Source organism: Triturus cristatus, chromosome 6 (genome assembly GCF_964204655.1).
Source record: "Triturus cristatus chromosome 6, aTriCri1.1, whole genome shotgun sequence".
Taxonomy (NCBI): domain Eukaryota; kingdom Metazoa; phylum Chordata; class Amphibia; order Caudata; family Salamandridae; genus Triturus; species Triturus cristatus.
The window spans coordinates 283,655,990-283,676,331 of record NC_140589.1 but is presented as its reverse complement, the minus strand read 5'-3'; the positions used below and the strand labels follow the sequence as shown (position 1 = coordinate 283,676,331).

Below are 20,342 nucleotides of genomic sequence, written 5' to 3'. Positions count from 1 at the left end.
AAGAACATCTGAAGATCACAACACTAGAACAGAAGCACAGCCCTCTCTTTTGAGATAATAATTTTTAAAATGCAATATGCCACAAACAGATTCTGGAAAGGAGCCTTAGTCTATTGTCCTCCGGGGCCCTTTACAGGTTTCTCCCTTGCATTATTGGAACTCTTGGCCCCACATTTTAAAGCAAAAGAAGAGTTCCTTCTTCTTGGCGATTTTAATGTCCACGTTGATAATCCCGCACTCCCTGAAACAATCTCCCTGGTTTCTGAATTATCCTCTCTCGGTCTGACTTTGCAAAATCACGAGCCCACCAATATAGGTGGTCACCTTCTCGATCTGGTATTCACCAATTTCCTCAAGGTACAATGTCTTTCCCCGGTTCAAATAATTTGGTCCGACCACCTCATTGTGGAATTCTCAATATCTAAGGTGGATAAGCTCTCCAATAAATACTCCCTACCACCTGTCTGGCGTCGACAGTGGCATAAAGTCACCGTAGAGGAATTGCAAAAGGAATGGAAGCAGCCCATTCCCACAGAGACAGACAGTATAGAGACCGTCTTAACCAAATTCAACAATTCCCTTAAAGAAGCAATTGATAAAATAGCACCTCTAAAACTACACAACCAATACCCCGCCACCAAACAGGAAACATGGTATACCGAGGAGCTTAGGACAGAAAAACAAAAATGTAGGAGGTTGGAAAAGAAGTGGAGAAAAACACGAACCGAAGAAAACAAGAAAGCACATCATGAGGCCCAGACTAAATATTACAAAAACATCAAAATTGCTCGGAGGAATAGCCTCTCTCAACAACTCGCAGAAGCAGGAAATCGATCTAAGGAATTATTTAAAATTCTTCAGGAGTTTGTAAAACCAACCGCATGCAAAAGCCCTGATGACTACAACAAAAGTAGACTATTTATTGTACAAAGAAACAATCGCAATACGAAAATTGCATTCTTCTGCTAACGCAACCCCCTAAAAAAAAAAACCTAAAAGAATGGCCTTCCCAATTTTTCACCAAAGAAAATCCTATCTGTGTTGAAACATTCCAAAAGACATTTTTTGCTCATGGAATCTTTAGACGGTCCATTCTGGCTATTTTATCAAATGGGTCCCGGATGAGTCGCTAGAACACATGAAAAGAAAATACTATCCATCCTGCTGCTGGATAAAGGGGTTGGGAATGGCCTCCATGCCGTCCTGTGGGCAGATCAGAACCACAGATGTCCCTCGACACACAACCAGACCCAGCTGCCGCGTGTCTTCTGTTAATTTGTATTGGTCATCTGGATCTCTCATATACTCTATGGTGCCATCGAGTACCAGGTTAAGCAGAGGGTCAAAGCCTTTCAAGACCCCGCTTGCTTCCCTTCCACCTTGAAATTTCACACGAATAGTTTTGTCGATGTATTTAGAGAGATCTAGGATACTCTCTTTCTTTTTCTTCTCTTTATCCGCCATCTTCAAACTCCCCCATGATGACTTTTCCCAACAATTATGCGATGAAATCTCCTTGTTCTTTGAAAATAAAATCAATCTGATTTACGACAAAATTTTATTGGTCTCCAAACAAAATAGTTATAACTCTTTCCTCCCTTCCATCCTACCCACACGGAGTAAAACCACACTTCTAACATTCCCAGCAGTCAACGACTCAGATCTCACCTCCCTTATGAGCCATATAAAATCTGGATCTCCAGATGATTTTTTATCAGCAAAAATAACTGCCTCCCTGCTAAATCTGCTTAGGCCCCATATTCAAACACTGATCAACCATTCTCTTAGGGAAGGATCTGTGCCCACAGAATAGAAAAAAGCAGTGGTAAACCCAATCCGAAAGAACGCTACAATTCCATGGACCGACCTTTCCAATCTCTGACCCATTTCCCTCCTACCCCTTCTCAGCAAGATGACCGAGAGACACGTAAACACTCACTTGTCCAAGTACATCGAGGCAGCGGAGGGCCTAGACTTCTCTCAATCTGGATTTAGGCCCAATCACAGCACAGAATCTGCCCTCCTCTCAGTGACTGACAACATCAAGATGTCACTGGATGGAGGAAACTCAATGATTCTAGTGCGGTTAGACCTTTCCGCTGCCTTCGACACTGTGTCTCATAAGATACTTCTCGATCGTCTGAGGGAGAGGGGAATAAAGGTGTGGCTCTTTCTTGGCTAGAAAGCTTTCTTTCGGATCGCCAACAAGAGGTAAGATTGGGCTCCCACCATTCTATCTCAAGGGAGCTCACTAAGGGAGTGCCACAGGGCTCATGCCTAAGCCCTACACTCCAACGTGTATGTGGCCCCCTTGGCGGATATTGTAAGATCTCATGGGTTCACCCCGGTGTCGTACGCTGACGACACCCAGCTTTTTTTCCCCTTTAAAACCCTGACGCCCGCAATACAAAAATCTTTTGCGGACGGAATGAGGGCAATTTCTTACTGGATGGCCACTAATCGCCTCCAGTGTAATGTAGGCAAGACTGAGGTAATGCTGTTTGGGGAGGCCACACTTTTGTGGTCCCCGGATTGGTAGCCCTCGGATTTAGGACCAACCCCAAGTCCCAAACAGATGGTCAAAAATCTCGGTGTGCGCTTAGACAAATCACTTCTGTTTAAAGAGCACACAAATCAAGTAGCAGGCTCCTGTTTCCAGGTCATTGGATTGCTACGACGAGTCTTCCCATTTCTATCAGACCCTTATAGGAAGACTCTCATCCAGGCCTTGGTTATAAGTAAACTGGACTACTGTAATGGCCTGTTGGTCTCGGCAAACGAGGAACAACTACAGAGACTACAGGTGGTCCAGAACACCGCTGCGAGACTAGCTCTCAACGCCCAGCCAAGGTCTGCATCACTCCCCCTCTTGACAAAACTCCACTGGTTGCCAATTAGACAGCGTGTAAAATTTAAAATCTGTTGCACTATTCACAGATGTCTGTTTGGCAATGGACCTAAATATTTAAAAGAAATATTTAAACCTTACAAACCCAGTCGAACCCTGCGCTCCAGCAGTCAGCAACAACTCCAGGTTCCTAGGATAAAAAAAGTTAGGCAGGGAGGGCGAGCCCTGTCCTACAAAGGCCCCATCCTTTGGAACTCACTGCCCCCTGCTCTCAAAAATATTAATCAATTTTCAATCCTTCAAGAAGTCCCTGAAAACGTTTCTATTTGTCGCCTGTTAGGTTTCTCCCCCTTTCATTTCTCTGTTCAATTTAAAATCTTGGCTCCTTGGTTAAGCATAAGCGCAGAGATACCCCTTGGGGGGTTGACTTCCAGCGCTATACAAGAGTATAAATAAATAAATAAATAAATTGAGGCCAGACTGGTGGGTGTCTAATTTATAAACCCACCGTTGTTCCTTCTTGAATAGAAAAGCGGAAATGTCTGTCATATGTGTGGGAATGAATGGGTGTTCTAACACAGTCCATTTAAGGTCTTGAGGAGTGTGGCATGCTGTAACAAAATGTTGAGTTAGTTTGGTAGAAACTTTCTTGCAACGGACAGTACTCTTATGTTCCAGGATACGTGCTGTACAAGTGTACAGCGATTCCACATCAAAAGAGACCAGGAATTCGCTATCAACATTGAAATCAACAGTTTCGATCAAATTCAGAATATCTTTAGTGTCTTTCAGATAAGTCGGCATATCCAAGACAAGAGGATGTAAAAAATGCTCCACAAAAGTGGACAAAGGTTCAAGTAAAGACCCCAAACCGGAGATGATAGGACGTCCCGGAGGGGGTCTCTGGGCCTTATGCACTTTGGGTAGTGCATAAAAATACTTTGTACACTTGTATTCCCCAAGATGAGACCCTATCTAAGATTGAGTCCCTGCTTTTGGAGAGGGTTCCTGATTCCATCACTCCAGTATCCTTCATCATGAACTGTGCCCGGATTGCCATGAAAGAAAATTTCTTCAGGTTTGAGGAGCAGATGTTTTTACAAGTGTCCGGTACTTCTATGGGCAGTGTGTTCGCCCCAAGTCTAGCGAATCTCTATGTTCACAGCTTTGAACAAGAACATATTCTGGGCACTCTCAATCCTTACAGACACCACATACGTTGTTGGAGACGGTATATTGACGATGTCTTTGTCATATGGACAGGGTCAATGTCTTCCATCAACGATTTCCAGAGTTGGTTGAATACCCGCAATACCTACCTGAGGTTTACTTGTGAGTTTAGCAAAGTAGGCTTGCCCTTCCTGGATGTCTTGATTTTTTCAGTTGATGGAGGTTTGGGCACCAAACTGTATAAGAAACCCATGGCGAGAAACTCACTTTTGTTATTCGACAGTTTCCATCCTAAAGCTTTGCGTCAAAATTTGCCCTTCGGGCAATTTTTACGCATTAGGAGGAACTGTTCGACGATGGACAAATACCGTGAACATGCCAAAGTACTGTCGAATCAGCTTGTCACCAGACATTATCCCAAGAAATTGGTTAAACAATCTCTAAAACGTGCGGCAAATAACAACAGAGCAGCATTGCTGGAACCTAGCAGCCCCAAGGAGGCGATTAACAGACTAACTTGTGTCAACACCTTTTGTAGTTTTTCTAATCAGATCAAGAAATGCATTTTGAAAAACTGGAAGATACTAAATATTGGTACTACACCCCTACCACGTCCCCTCTTTGCCTTCAAACGAAGCATCAACATCAGAGATAGACTTATACACACTCGTCCGCGTGAGACCGCCATGCACCATCAGGATACACTGTGGAGTCTACCAGCTGTACGTGGTCATTTCCCTTGTGGTAGTTGTGCGGCGTGTGCACATACTGCACATACCACTGAGATTGATATTGGTACATCAAGACCATGGATTCTGACTGATCATACAAACTGCAATAGCACTAATTTAATCTATCTGATTACATGTCCCTGTTCACTCCGATATGTTGGGATGACGACACGGAGAGTGAAGACACGTATCCTGGAACATAAGAGCAAGAAAGTTTCTACCAACATTTTGTTACAGCATGCCACACTCCTCAAGACCTTAAATGGACTGTGTTAGAACACCCATATATTCCCACACATATGACAGACATTTCCGCTTTTCTATTCAAGAAGGAACAACGTTGGGTTTATAAATTAGACACCCACCAGTCTGGCCTCAATGATGATATTCCTTGGGTCTCCTTATGAGTAGTTCTAACCCTGTACTGAATCTTGTTCATATACCATCTATCAGCAATTGGGATACATAACAAAGGTTTTTTTCATCTTGCCCGCTGTTGATACCTTAACACATGATACTTTCCAGTAGTTATCATTATTCACATACGCTATCGGCATGGGTTTACCTATCTTTGTATCTTCATGTAAACCTTTTTTGAAAAAAGTGTGTTTTTGAGTAGGATACAAGTTTGTTCATCATAGAGCCACTGTGTTGGGCTTATATGAGTATGCGCCCTTCAGATGGTAGGCTCTAGTAATATATGTACAATAATTGTGTTGAGTGGACTTGTTGTCTGCTACTTTGGAGGTTTTGCTTTAGTTGATGACTTTCGCTCCTCGCATTTATGTCTGTATCACTGAGCGAGTGCATGGGAGTGTTTTAATATATAGTATATGACACCACTGTTCTATTAGTTTATTTCTATCCAAATCCTTGGTTGTTCTTCGTAGTTTCACGTGTGCTCTCTTTATGACTGCAGAGACACTGTGTCATAACTACCTAGTTAGACGAACAGTTTTCTTACTTGCAATGCAGCATAGCACCTCTATGATAGCGTTCGTGGGCATTCCAAAGCGGCGCACGCGCTAAGTGTAGTATTTCTAGTTTCGCGCTTGCGCACTAGCGCTTAAAATTATTGAGCATGTGCGATTCTAGCACCACCGGACACGGATTACTGACTCATCGAGAGAGTACTTAAGAGCGGGGTTTTCGGAGCATACGTACCTCTGGCAGCAAGCTCTCTGGGTCCAGTGGTACCGACGGATAGGTGAGCGCGGTGGTAATCTTTGGTCCACTCGTAGCGTTCACTTCAGGTCGACAGTATAATCGCCTTGGTTTGGGGAATCTTTGGGAACTAGACTATGTTCTATCGCTAGGCATTAGTGATATGGTCCCACCTTCCTTTTTTCATAAACCATGAGATGACACGATGGTTAGTTCCATTTTAGTCAAAACTAATATTGTATTATGTTCCTCTCCATTATTATGAATATAGTTGTTATGGAGAGCGTGCATTTTTTACAGAGGGAAAATGGCTATTTGTGTAATAGCCTTTTGCTGCTTGTATTGTCGTATCAGACCCACTGTAACGGTCATTTACTACTGATATTTTTGTGTGTGAACCCCCCTCCCTTTGTTAACAGCTCCAAGCACAGCTTACATGATTGATACAGGTGGTTACTTTTACCACTGTACGATCAGGTTTAATTTCTTTTGAGTGTTTACCTACCTGTATTTGCACTCTACAAATTTTAATTATATTCTTTGTAGAGCGGTGCTGCCTTCCTGAGAGGTAGCCAGGTTGAGGTGAGGTCCTGTACCCTACTTTGGCGGGTAAGGTGTTTATTTCTTTTTTATCAAGATTGGTTGTACAGATTATTTTCAGTGCGTTTTCACATTGCTGACACGATTGTGCATATACCTGATGCATGTCATCTACTTTCTATTACAGGTATCAGCAGGTGTTATGAGAGGCCATTGACAGTGTTCTGGCCCCATATCCTTTTCAGTTTCTTTCACTTCACTTTTTGCAGTAGCTTGTTTTGTAAGGTCCTGACGAAAGCCTGATCCAGTTTGGGTCTTCTAGGGCTGAAACATGTTGACCATCTAAATGTACACCATAGCGGTTTAAATCCATACCGTAGGTGTATTCACTGCTTTTTTAATCCTGACAGTGGGCATTTCCTGATTAAAGCATATTTTTGATGCCTCCTAGCCAGTTTTAACCATCACTTGTTTTCACATATTCACCAATTTTCCTATATTGTTTGCGCTGCATCCTCACTCATACATCTTGGCTCATCATATGTGGATTTAGTCGATCCTCTGACACTTTAAACAAAACATCCCTGAGCTCCTCCCTCACAGTGAGGGGGTTTTAGCCCCCAAAGGAACTAGGATTTTCCTTTGGGAGGAGAGTCCCTATGATGAAGCATGTCACCATTGGTGAGTGACGGATTACGTCCTAAAAGGGATTTGCCCTTAGACGCACTCTGTCTGCCAATTCTTACCAAACAGGTTGACCATCACCGCCCCGGTTTAGGTTACAACTTGGAGGTTGTGTTGTTTTGTTTCTTTTAGTTTTTCTGCTCTTTCGCTTACTGGTACTTCCGGTAATTGTATAGACCCTAGGATTTTCATTGCTTGAGAGTACGTCCCTCCCTGCTTTTGCACATAATACATTGCGGTCATGTTGTCTGTTCAGACTAGGACAGTTTTGTCTATTAGGTGAGTTTGAATAGCTTTGAGCGCTAGAAAAACTGCTAGAAGATCTAGATAGTTTATGTGGAGACTCCTGTGCTTGTTGCGCCACACGCCTTGTTTTGTGTAATCTTGGAGACGGGCACTCCAACCTGTAAGAGATGAGTCTGCTGTGAGCAGTATCTGTGGAATTCGGTCGATGAAAGGCCTTTCTTTTGATACATTTTGTGGGTTCCACCACTGCAGAGAGCAATGGGTATAGCCGTCTACCAACATTAGATCGGTTAATTGACCCTGAGACTGATTCCACTGCCGTGCCGAGCACTCTTGTAGGGGACGCATGAGAAGTATTGCATAGGGTTTAATTGCGGGGCAAGACGCCATCATTCCCAGCATTTGCATGAACACTCTGGCTGGTAAGACTTAGTTGGACTGAAACTGTAGTATCAGACCGAATGTTGTGAATTCTGGCTATATTGGGAGAAGCTAGCGCTTTGACGGTCTAGAGTGGCTCCTGCATAAGATTGCATCAGCGAAGGATGCAGGTGAGATTTTTGTGCATTTACCTTAAAGCCCAGTTGATGAAGTAGGTCTATTGTCATTTGAGTACGTCGTTGACAGTTTTGGTAAGTGCTCGCTTTGATGAGCCAGTTGTCTGGATAGGGGAAAGACATGAATATGCCGTCTACTGAGATGAGCCGCGACTACTGCCAGACATTTGGTAAATACTTTGGGCGCTGTAGTCACTCCAAAGGGAAGTACTTTGAATTGGTAAATATTGCCTGCTATCACAAATCTGAGGTATTTGCGATGAGCTGGGTAAATTGGAACATGAAAATATGCGTCTTTTAAGTCTAGAGTAGGCATAAAATCTGCCTTCTGAAAAAGCGGAAGTACCTGTTGAAGGGTCACCATGTGAAAGTGTTTTGACAGTATATATTGGTTTATCTCTCTGAGATCCAGAATAGGTCTTCGGGAACCATCCTTGCTGGAAATCAGAAAATACAGAGAGTAAACCCCTGAACCTTGGTACTGTACTGGAACTGGATCTATAGCTCCCTTAAGTAAAAGAGTTTGTACTTCCTGTTGGAGCAATTGCAGGTGTTCTGGAGGCAATTTGTGAGAGCGAGGTGGTATGTTTGGAGGATTGCTAGTAAGTTCCAGGCAATAACCATGTTGGATAATTCCAATCACCCATTTGTCTGTTATAAATTGCCAAATGGGGAGAAAATGTAGAAGTCTTCCCCCGACAGGTGTTGTATAGTCGGGGTGAAGCGTGGGTAAGTCCCTGCTTATTAGGGGAAGGGGAGTTATGAATTGTGTGACCTTCACCCTACCTTTAGAGTTGTTCCCTCTATAACCTCCTCGTAAAAAGCCTCTTGAGGGAGAGGACTGGTTATTACCTTTGTAGGTGGAGGTATTCTGATCTGAGGATGTGGTTTAGTACCCTGGTCGGTAAAAGGAACGACAAAGGGAGCCTCTGTTTAAAGGAAACTGGAGTGCTCTCGTGGATTTTGCCACTTCAGTGTCCTTTTCCATTTTTTCTAATGCCTGCCGACATGAGGACCAAAAGGAATAGGTTTCTTACCGGTATGCATCTGTTCTTGGCATGTAGAGCTGCAGATCTACACACTGTGCATAGATCGCCATCTGGTGTTGGGCCCGGATGTTTGCAGTTGTTTTTCCTCTTGGAAAGTCTTTGGATCATACTGCGCATGGGCTTCGGCTCCATCCTCAAGATTGTTTTTCGCCAGCAGGGAAATGATGGAGCGTAGTAATAAGCAGTGAAGATGCCCATGTGTGCTGTATCTAAATAAGATAAACTGGAACAGATAAAGGTAGCCGGGGAGGTGGGTGGGCGTGTGTAGATCTGCAGCTCTACATGTCAAGAACAGATGCATACTGGTAAGTAGCATATTCCGTTCAAGGCATATGAGCTGCAGATTACACACTGTGCATAGATTACATAGCAGTACTCGCTCCTAGCGGCGACCACCAGTATCTGTTGCAGTTGTTTGAAACAGTGTTTTTAGGCCCGCCTGGCCAACACTAGCTTGTTGTTTAGTTTGCACATCTACACAATAGTGTTTAGTGAAAGTGTGCGGTGTAGACCATGTAGCTGCTTTGCAGATATCATCTAAGGGGATGTTCCCTAAGAATGCCATGACAGTCCCTATTTTACGTGCAGAGTGGGCTTTAGGAGGGAACAGTGAGCGTGCGTTTTGCTTTGTGGTAGCAAATCTGTATGCATTTAACAATCCACCTAGCTATCCCAGATTTGGAGATGGGGTTTCCTTTGTGTGGTGGTGAGACAGACACGAACAGTTGTTTGGTCTTACGAAAGGGTTGTGTCCTCTCAATGTAGTAGAGTAAGGCTTGTTTGACATCTAGTGTGTGTAGAGCTCTTTCTGCAATGGTCTGTGGCTGTGAGAAGAATACGGGCAGTTCCACAGATTGGTTTAGGTGAAAGGGAGAAATGACTTTAGGGAGGAATTTTGGATTAGTGCGGAGAACAACCTTGTTATGGTGCATTTGCAGAAAGGGTTCTTGAATGGTGAGTGCTTGTAGCTCACTGACCCTTCTGAGGGAAGTAATGGCTACAAGAAAAGCAGTTTTCCATGTTACGAATTAAAGTTCACATTTGTGTGGAGGTTCAAAGAGAGGCTCCATTAGTCTTGTGAGAACGATATTGAGGTTCCAGACAGGTGAGGGTCGCACTCTGGGGGGAATTATTCTTTTGAGGCCTTCCATGAAGGATTTAATGGCAGATACTCTAAAAAGTGATAGATGTTGCCCGTTTTGTAGATAAGCTGCTATGGCTGCAAGGTGCAGTCTAATGGACATATAGGCTAGATTGCATCTTTGTAGGTGTAGTAAATAGCCTATGATGTATTGAATGGACACATCTAGGGGATTGATGGTATTGTTGTGACAATAGACAACAAAACGTTTCCACTTGGCTGCGTTGCACGCTCTAGTGGTGGGTCGCCTAGCTTCTTTAATGACGTTCATGCAGTCAGGGGGAAGATTTAGATAACCAAATTCTAGGATTTCAGGAGCCAGATAGCAAGGTTGAGCTGAGCTGGGTCCGGGTGCCTGATCTCTCCATGGTTCTGGGTTAAGAGGTGTGGAGAGAGGTGTAACATTTGGTGCGGTACTACAGGTAGTTCCAGCAGTGTGGTGTACCACGGTTGTCTGGCCCAAGTTGGAGCTACTAGGATTAGTGTGAGGGAGTGTTGTTGTAGTTTGCGCACCACTAATGGAATGAGTGGGAGAGGCGGAAAAGCGTATGCAAATCTGCCTGACCAGTTCATCCATATATCGCATTGCCTTTGGACAATGGGTGTGGATATCTGGCGGCGAAGCTTGGGCATTTGGCGTTTTCATGGGTGGCGAAGAGGTCTATCTGTGGATGCCCCCACATTTGAAAGTACGGGTGAAGAACTTGTGGGTGGAGTTCCCACTCGTGGAGTTGTTGCGTTTGTCTCCTGAGCAGATCTGCCATAGTGTTTTGGACTCCTGGGACATGTTGGGCTAGGAGAAAGATTTTCAGTGGTATGGCCCATCTCCATATGCTCTGTGCTAGCTGAGAGATCTGTGGAGAGTGTGTGCCGCCTTGTTTTTGTATATAGTACATGGCTGTCATGTTGTCTGTGCGGACTAGGACTGCCTTGCCTGAAATCTGTGTTTGAAAAGATTTTAGGGCTAAAAATATGGCTATTAACTCCAGATGGTTGATGTGGAGTAACTTTTGTTGAGGTGTCCACCTGCCCTGCATGGTGTGATGTAGGAGGTGAGCTCCCCAGCCGGAGAGCGATGCGTCCGCGGTCAGTACTATCTGAGGAACCGGGTCCAGGAACGGTCGCCCTTTGGAAAGGTTTTTGGTGGTCCACCGCTGCAGAGAGTGATGGGCACGACCGTCTACCAACACCAGATCTGTCAGTTGACCCTGCGCCTGGTTCCATTGGTGCGCTAAGCACTCTTGGAGAGGACGCATCTAGAGTCTTGCGTGAGGTACTATGAATATGCAAGAGGCCATCATTCCTAGAAGTTGCATGAACACTCGAGCTGGAAGAGAGTATTCTATGTGAAATTTGGCGCGTAGATCCTGAATGTTTGCTATCCTGGCAGGACTGGGATAGGCTAGTGCTTTTGAGGTGTCTATGGTGGCATCGAGGTATTGCTTTACGTGGGACGGTTGTAGATGGGACTTTGAATGGTTTACTGTGAAGCCTAGTTGGTGAAGTAGTTGGATAGTGGCGTGAGTGTGTTGTACACACTGGTCGTATGAGTTGGCTTTTATGAGCCAGTCGTCTAGGTATGGGAAGACGTGGATGTGTTGTCTTCGCAAGTGTGCTGCCACTACTGCTAGGCACTTGGTAAACACCCGTGGTGCTGTGGTGACTCCGAATGGGAGCACTTTGAACTGATAGTGTTGACCGTCCACTACAAATCTGAGAAACTTCCTGTGAGGCTTGTGAACAGGAATGTGGAAATAGGAGTCCTTGAGGTCTAGGTTGGCAAGGAAGTCGTTCTGGGAGAGCAGGGGGAAGTGCCTGCTGGAGTGTGACCATGTGGAAATGGTCTGAGTGTATATAGTGGTTTAGGGGTCTGAGGTCCAGGATGGGCCTTATAGTGTCGTCTTTTTTTGGTATGAGAAAATATAGGGAGTAAATTCCCTTATTTTGTTGGTGGGCAGGAACTAGTTCTATCGCCCTCTTTTGTAGGAGGGAGAGTACCTCCTGCTTTAGAAGTGACAAATGTTCCTGTGACATTGGGCGTTGTTTGGGTGGATTGTTTGGGGGGGTAGACGTTAGTTTGAGGCAGTAGCTTGACCAAATTATTTGTGTTACCCATTTGTCTGAGGTGATAGTAGTCCAGACAGGAAGGAAATTTTGGAGTCTGCCCCGACCGGAGTGGGATGGTCTGGGGGAAGTGGGGGGGGGGGGGGGGGGGGGGAAAGAGTCATTGGGCAGGGGTGGAGGCAGAGCGGGAGGTGTTAGTTTTGCCTCTGCCTTAATTGTTGTTACCCCTGTAGCCGCCTCTCTGGTAACCCCTAGTGAAGGTGGATTGGGTAGGGGCTTTATAGGAAGTGGAAGCGCTGTCGGAGGAGTAGCCTCTGGAGGTGCTTCGAAAGGAAGAGCGGCGAAAGGAGCGCCTGGGAGGGTGCGACTGTAAGGCTCCCATAGACTTCGCCGTATCTGTGTCTTTTTTCATTTTTTCCAGGGCAACGTCAACGTTTGGGCCAAACGGATAATCCTGGTCAAAGGGGTGGTTCAAGATGGAAGCCTGCACCTCGGGTTTGAAACCTGAAATTCGTAGCCAGGCATGCCTACGGAGGAGGACGCTGGTGTTAATTGCCCTAGAGGTGGTGTCAGCTACATCGAGGGCTCAGCGAATGGAGGTGTTGGTAATGGTTTTACCCTCCCGGATTAGCTCGTTGGCTCTATTCTTATATTTGTCAGGGAGGTGTTGCATTATGGCTTCCAGTTCATCACAATGTGCCCTGTCATATCTGGCCAAAAGCGCTTGTGTGTTTGCAACGCGCCAAATGTTGGCAGCCTGGGATGCAGTACGCTTGCCAGTGGCATCTAGGAGTTTGGACTCCTTATCAGGTGGTGGTGCGTCGCATGATGCCTGGGAGTTTGCACGCTTCCTTGCAGTGGAGACTACTAGGGAGTCTAGTGGTGCGGGCACTCTGATGTAGGTGGGGTCTGACCGGGTCTTTAAAGACCTCCGGCACGTGCTTGATAACCCCTTTAAGCATGGGCAGAATGGAAGTGGCCCTGTGTGTAGTGTCAAAGGTGTCTAGGAGGACGTCCTCCTCCACGGGGTCTGTATGGAGATCAACTCCGTGATAATGTGCAGCCCTATGGAGTAGTTGGATAAACCCCATTGTGTCTTCCGGGGAGGGGGGGGAGGGGACGGTGTTGAAGGGTAAAGGTCGTCTTGAGGGACGTTAAGGAAGTCTGGAATGTTGTAGTCATCCCATGGGTCTGGGGAGCCTGTAGGAGTGGGGTTCGTCCCCTGTGTCATCGTAGACATCTTCATCATCCTCATCCGGAGAGGGTGTGGGGGAATGATGAGGAGGAGGGGCGGAGGAGGAGGTGGAGGAGGGGGGTGAAGGTATTCGCAAGGAGGAGGTAGCAAAGTCTCTTCTCTTTGGAGGTGGAGCTGAGACAGGCTTGTCCAGCGGTCTCATTTTGATGCTGAGCATCACATGTCCAGTTTTAGGGTCTTTGACAAGTGTTTTTTGTAGTGGATCGGGCCGAAATAGTTCCTCTGTGAGGGGCCGATCCGTCGGCGCCGAAGGTGTTGGAGCGGTAGGTTTTTTAGTCTTGGAGTCGGCATCGGTTCGTTGTTTTGAACTGTGTGGCTTAGAAATGACTGTTTGTTTCCTCGGCTCCGAGATGACTTTCGGCTTCGAGGTGTGGGTGTCGAGGGCTTTGGATTTTTGGCTCGGCTCCGGGGATGGTGTCGGTACCGAGGAGCTAGTGCTTGTCTTCGGAGCCGAGTGCTTCGGTGTGGAGCTCGGCGCGGAGGAGGAGGAGGAGGCCATCTTTTTCGGCGCCGGTGCGGAGGAGTGTTTCTCGGCACCAACGACAGGCTGGCTCGAGCTTGATGGGCTTCTTAACCGGGCCCGAAAGCGAGGTATGGGAAGCAGTCAGAAAAAAACAATCTGAGGATGGAGCCGAAGTCCATGCGCAGTATGATCCAAAGGAGGAGTCACATACCTCGTGACTTCCAAAGACTTTCCAAGAGGAAAAACAACTGCAAACATCCGGGCCCAACACCAGATGGCGATCTATGCACAGTGTGTAATCTGCAGCTCATATGCCTCGAACAGATGTTTCTTATCAAATGCTGTGTTTAGAATGAACTGTTGGACCTCAGGCTTAAACCCGGAGATCCTTTCCAAAGCATGTCTCCTAAGGAAAATGCTAGTGTTGAGCTCTCTGGCTGCAGTATCAGCAGCATTTGGAGCACACCTTATGGAAGAATTGGAAATAAGCTTTCCCTAATTTACCAAATCTTGGCTTTTGCTTTATGCTCATCTAGGAGATATTGAAGCAATTTCTTCATTTCATCCCAGTGAGCCCTGTCATACCTGGCTAAAAGGCCCTGCATATTTGCAATGCGCCAGTGATTGGCATGTTGAGCAGCTACGCACTTGCCAGAAGTGACTATTAACTTGGACTCTTTATCTGGTGGAGGAGATTCCCCTGATGTTTGGGAATTAGCCCGCTAACGAGCATACAACACTATAAGCTAATTTAGTGGCAACTAGCCCTTGATAAATACTGGATCTGTTGGGGAGGCCTTATACTTCTTGTCAACTGTAGGAGTCAAGATGTGTGCATGCACGGGGTCTTTATAAATTTAATCAGCGCGCCTCATCATGCCCTTAAGCACAGGAAGTGTTTGTGATGACCTATGTGTGGATCCTAAAGTGTAGAACAAAAAATCCTTCTCTAATGATTCTTTGTGCAGTGCCACCCCATGATATTTTGTGCAGCCCTGGTAATGAGTTCTTGAAAGGATACATTGTCATCTGGAGGAGATGGCTTGGCAGGGTAAAGGTCTGGGTCATTAGTTGCTGGGGGATCAATTGTTTAATCAGACCATGGATCTACTGGTAAATATGTACCCACATTATCAATATCATCGGCATCATGGTGAGATTGTGGAGAATCCGGAGGTGTGATTTGCAGAGGATTTGAAGGTGGAGTGGGGGGTGGTTGAGGGGATGGTGGTGGTGGATGAAAAGGACTAGAAGCAACAGACTTCTTTTTTAAAGGAATCCTTAAATGAGTGTCCTCTTCAGGAAGCTTGTGTCTCTGAGGTAGTTTAGTATGAATATGATCTGTTTCTGGGTTAATATACAGTCTTGTTTGCCATTTTAAGCGGAACAATGTCTAAATTTAGATCCAAAGGGACATCTTTCGGTTTCAGCACTGGTGTGGGCTGGCTTTTCAGTACGGAAGAATTCAGCTCCGAAGGCTGTTTCACTTTCGGCGTGGAGGGTTTCAGTTCCAAGACGGATTTCTGTTTGGAACCGAAGGGCTTCGGTTCTGACGAGGATTTTTGCTGACTAAGTACCGAGCTGGAAGGCTTGACTTGGGAGTTGGGCCTGGAGGCGTGGCGTCGGACACATCGTCTCGGTGCTGACCTTGGCCAGAAGGCAGAGGTGGTGCCTAAGCCTTGTGTATTTATGTGGGTGATTTGGAGGGGCACAGGTCTTCTGCACGGAGAAGACTTCTTCCTCCTCTGCCACTGATGCACCAACATCTTCTTGCCGGAGTCTTCACCAAAGATGTCCGGCGTGTCTTCGATGCTCTGACGCTGCATCTCCTGATGTCGAGCCTGACGACTGCGAAGAGTTTTCTTCGATCGAAAAGATCTGCAAGCGTTGCAGTATTCTTCCTTGTGCTCCGGAGACAAGCACAAGTTACACACTTTGTGTGAGTCAGTGAGCGGATACTTTGCGTGGCACTGAGAGCATAATTTAAACGGTGTCCGTTCCATCGATGGAGAGCTGATTCAACACAGTTTCCGATCGAAAAGAAGATTCCATTGACCAAAACGATACGCGGAAAAGTGGGAAATGTATATGAAACAATACCCTCGAGGGTAGAGAGGATTGCGCATTGAGGGGAACCCGAAGAACGGTTTCAAACCGGAGTGCAGCAATACACGTCCGAACCCGAAGGAGGAAAAAAACAATCTAACAATGGAGTTGATGACCATGCGCACTATCACCGAACGGAGGAGCCACCTAACCTCATGACTAGGAAAGACTTCTTCGAAGAAAAACAACTTGCAAACATCCGGACCAGACACTAGATGGCAGGAGTATGCAAAGCATGTGTATCTACAGCACAAACTAGCAAAAACAGCACACGAGCGATGGTGTTAATTGCTATGCAACAGTCCTAGACTGCATAGGAGAGCCGATAACTCAAATCGAGTGGACTGGTGCTGATTACGAAGGTAATATATGATTGACCCACTAACCATTACTTTAACGCTGTAAATCTAGAATGCTGCTAGGATGCACATCCTTAGTCTGCTGTTCTTTTCCAATTGGAGGAATAAGAAGTATCTTAAATTGCAAAGCAGCCGTACCTAAGAGTCCTACCATCTGAGGAGCTTAAAAATCCAGCAAAGTGTTAACTCACCTCTGCTTCATTGAATGCCTTCTTCCTTGTTTGAACATCTGCTTTCGTCGAAATTAAAAGTGGTTTCAGTTCTTGAGCTTCTTCACTTATCTTCTCCAACTGGCTCTGAATAGTCCTGAATTTGTCTTCTGCTTCATTTACTTTGCACTAAATAAAAGTACATTGATTAAAAGTCCAGATTAGAATGAGGTTAACTTAAATGGAATAGTACATTTAAGAATAAGTATCTGATAATTAATAACATTACTAAGGAAAACCAACTTATTTGGTGTACACAAATTGAATATTAACGCCTTCGCTGCTGTTGCTTTTCTTCTCCCAATACTGAGCCCCTTTTTGATATTTGGGGTACTTCATGTTTATACCTTCATAACTTTTTTCCAAATAAGGAATCCACACCAAATGTACGACTCACCCTCCCACCCCCTTTCCCCCCCGCCCCCAACATCCTAGGAATTCTATAGATACCAAGAGTTTGTGCATTTCCCCTGGTTGGCACCGAGAAAAATATAGCCAAAATGTAGCTAAAGACGTAAGGATTCCAAGGTGACGGTATGGGTCAATGGCAGGGTGGGCTGTCCCATCCTTTTTTTTTTTTTGTTGGTGCCATTTTGAAACCCCTGTTGTCTAGTGGGTTTTCCGGCACCTCCAGGGTAAACTAGAACAGAAACAACATATTACCCACTTTGTGGTGGGCGCGCGGCCCATTGCCAGGGTGGGCTACCCACAAACATTTCTTTAAAAAACAGCAGTCACTTATCTAGTGGGCTTCTCCACCTCCCCCAAACGCCTTAATCTACCTCCCAGGTGGGGGCTGAAATAAGATATTCCCCTCCCCATCCCTTGTGGTGAAGGCATGGCCCTTTGACTGGGTCGGCCATCCTTACTCCTACCCCTTTGTATTGTATATTGTATTGTATATCGATTTGTATAGCGCGATTGCTGCCCCACGGGCGTCCAAGCGCTAGGCATGTAGACAGGGCTGGGAGGTGCAGCAGAAGTTTAGGACTCGTTGGACCTGGCAAACAGAAGGGTCTTCAGTTGTTTGCGAAAGGAGAGCAAGTTAGGGTTGGACCGGAGTTGTAGAGGAAGTGAGTTCCACAGTTTAGAGGCGTTCAGGGTGAACATCCTGCCTCCAGTTCTAGCTCTCTTAACTTTCGGCACCACGGCCAAGAAAGCCTCCGTGGAGCGAAGATTTCTGCTTGGGTGGTAGCGGGTGACTAGGTTGTCATTTATTGCTGGACCTGTTTTCCAGAAGGCTCGATGTGAAATACACAATGCCTTAAAAGCCACTCTCTGCTTCACCGGCAGCCAGTGTAGACTTTTTAGTCCAGGTCTGGCTGACTGCGTACGTGGGATCTTAAGCAGGGTACGGGCTGCGCAGTTCTGCACCACCTGTAGCTTCCGTAGGGTCATCTCAGGGGCTCCCACGTAGAGAGCGTTATTAAAATCCAGCCGGGACTGTATCAGGCCTTGTACTGCCACCTGTTTGGCCTCCATTGGTAAAAGGGGCAAAACTTTCCTGAGTGTTCTGAGCAGGCCGAAGCATGTGGCAGATAGCTTAGTGGCCTGGGGGGTAAATGTAAGACTTTTGTCCAACCAAATTCCCAGGCTCTTTACACTTTCTTTGGGGGTAGGGGGAGTGCCCAGGCAGGAAGGCCATAAGGAGATAAATGGCACTGGCGACACTGGGCCCAGGAGCATAAGCTCAGTTTTATCCCCGTTGAGCTTTAAGGAGGAAGCTGTCATCCACCCTTTAACCTCCTCTAGACATTTCATCAGGCCTTGCGGGGTTTGCCTGTTGCCCTCCTGCGTCAATGAAACCACTAGCTGGGTATCGTCTGCGTATGATATGATCTTAATACCGTGCGGTTCGACGACCCCAGCCAGTGGTCTCATGTATATGTTGAACAACGCAGGGCTCAAGGAGGAGCCCTGCGGAACCCCGCAACTCAGTGATTTGCTGACTGACACTGTGTCCCCGTCAAAGATCTGGAAAGATCTGTTAGTCAGGAAAGAATCAAGCCACCTCAGTGCATTGCCTGTTACCCCGATGTTGAGGAGACGGTTCAGTAAGGTGGTGTAACTGACCGTGTCGAAGGCTGCACTTAGGTCAAGGAGGATCACTGCCACTGATCCTCCTTGATCCAGTATCCTCCGTGACTCTTCGGTGACTGCCAACAGCGCTGTTTCAGTTCCATGCTTGGGTCTAAAGCCTGTCTGGGTCGTGTCTAATAGCAGGTTGTTCTCAAGAAACTGAATTAGCTGGGTATTTATGTGTTTTTCCAAGATCTTACTTGCCCAAGGGAGCAATGAGATTGGGCGATAACTGGCGTGATCTTCTGGGTCAAGATTCGGTTTTTTTAACAGTGCCCGTACCATGGCTCTTTTCCATACAGTGGGCACTATGCAAGATGAGATGGAGGAATTTAATAGATCCAAGATTACGGGCAGAGTGGTTTGACTTGCCCGCAACATGATCTCCGGTGGAGCTGGGTCAAGTGGAGAGCCAGATTTGACTTGCCAAGCCAGTTTATTCAAGGTGTCGAGGTCTAGAGGTGGGAAATGTTCAAGAGTTGGTTGGTCTGGGAGAGTGGAGTGTCTCGAGAGTGTTTGCTCAGCTCCTCCAGAATTTGAAGCTACTGTCGGAAAAGAAGAATAAATCTGGGAAACTTTATTATGGAAGAATTCCGCTAGCTCGTTGCACTGATCTTGCGTTTTTGGCAGGGGTATGGCTGTGTTTAATCTAGTGCATTTTTTTACCAAGTGAAAGATTTCCTTGGGTTTGGATTTAGCTTCCATAATTTTATCTTGGGAGCAATGGAGCAAACACCCATGACCGGGTTTTGAATAATCCTTTAAATCTAATATTATTTATTCAAATTGCCCTCCTATATTGTCAACTCAAACTGTATGGGCCTGCCCAGGATCAGACTCAGCAAATCATCCTTCTTAGGAATAGACATAGTATTTTTATCTCTCTAGTTCCGAGACTGGAAATTCTTCTAAATTGCTTTTGGCAATTAAAGGCACCTACCTCCGCCGAACGTAGAGGAGGATAGCCCCAATTGGGTCTATCTTTTTTGGGTGGATGGAGAAAGATGCAGCTGTTCACACTTGAAGCAGTAATTCACCGACTGTTGAGAGTACTTACTCACCAGAAGTTATTTTCAGCTATTAGTGTTGAAAAAAACCTAACTTATCCCTTGATGGATGTTGTGGAATAGAGGGCTGGGGAAAAGAAAGGAGTCACTATTTGAACACAGATGATCCTCGATCTATCTTGAGACGGTCTGGCTGTAGATCTTTAAATACCTCAAAAGGTCACCTTGTTGTACGGCTCACATTGTTGAAATTATTGTTGTGCCTGCCAGAATGTTCAGGGCACCTGAAGAAGGTACTTACCTTTGATAACACTCTTTCTGGTGGATACTCTTGTCTAACTACAGATGCCTCACATTTAGAATACCTCCAGATAACAGACTGAATCTGAATAATGGCAGAAAGGGCCCACAGGCCTTCAAGGGGTTCTTTGTTGGCCATTGCAAAAAGAAAACCAACCTTTTACATGGCTTTATCATTTTTGGTACTAGAGAAATCCAAGAAGAGCTGGTCGTTCACACAGTGTTCTGTTGTGTGATCAATGTAAAAGCTCAAGGTTCTTTTTGGATGAAGCCTCTCCTCTTTTGAGAGATTCTAGGAGAAAAAAAGGCTGCACTTCACTAACAGGTGCATAGAAGTGATAGCGATGAGAAAGATTGTTTTGATCCTTTG

At 45.8% G+C, this 20,342-nt stretch overlaps 2 protein-coding genes across 4 annotated transcripts in view; both read right to left on the bottom strand.

Annotated features, from left to right (window-relative positions):
- SMC6 (structural maintenance of chromosomes 6) overlaps nucleotides 1-20,342 on the bottom strand; it is a 918,345-nt gene that overhangs the window by 753,372 nt on the left and 144,631 nt on the right. For all 3 annotated transcript variants that reach the window (XM_085610645.1, XM_085610644.1, XM_085610643.1), the window contains exon 11: nucleotides 16,569-16,715. In XM_085610645.1, the coding sequence (XP_085466771.1) occupies nucleotides 16,569-16,715 (147 nt within the window). The remainder of the gene's footprint in view (nucleotides 1-16,568; nucleotides 16,716-20,342) is intronic.
- LOC146816770 (U6 snRNA-associated Sm-like protein LSm7) lies at nucleotides 965-1,476 on the bottom strand. The gene has a single exon (XM_085609171.1). It carries the CDS (start codon nucleotides 1,462-1,464, stop codon nucleotides 1,153-1,155), a length of 312 nt encoding a protein of 103 aa, XP_085465297.1. The 5' UTR covers nucleotides 1,465-1,476; the 3' UTR covers nucleotides 965-1,152.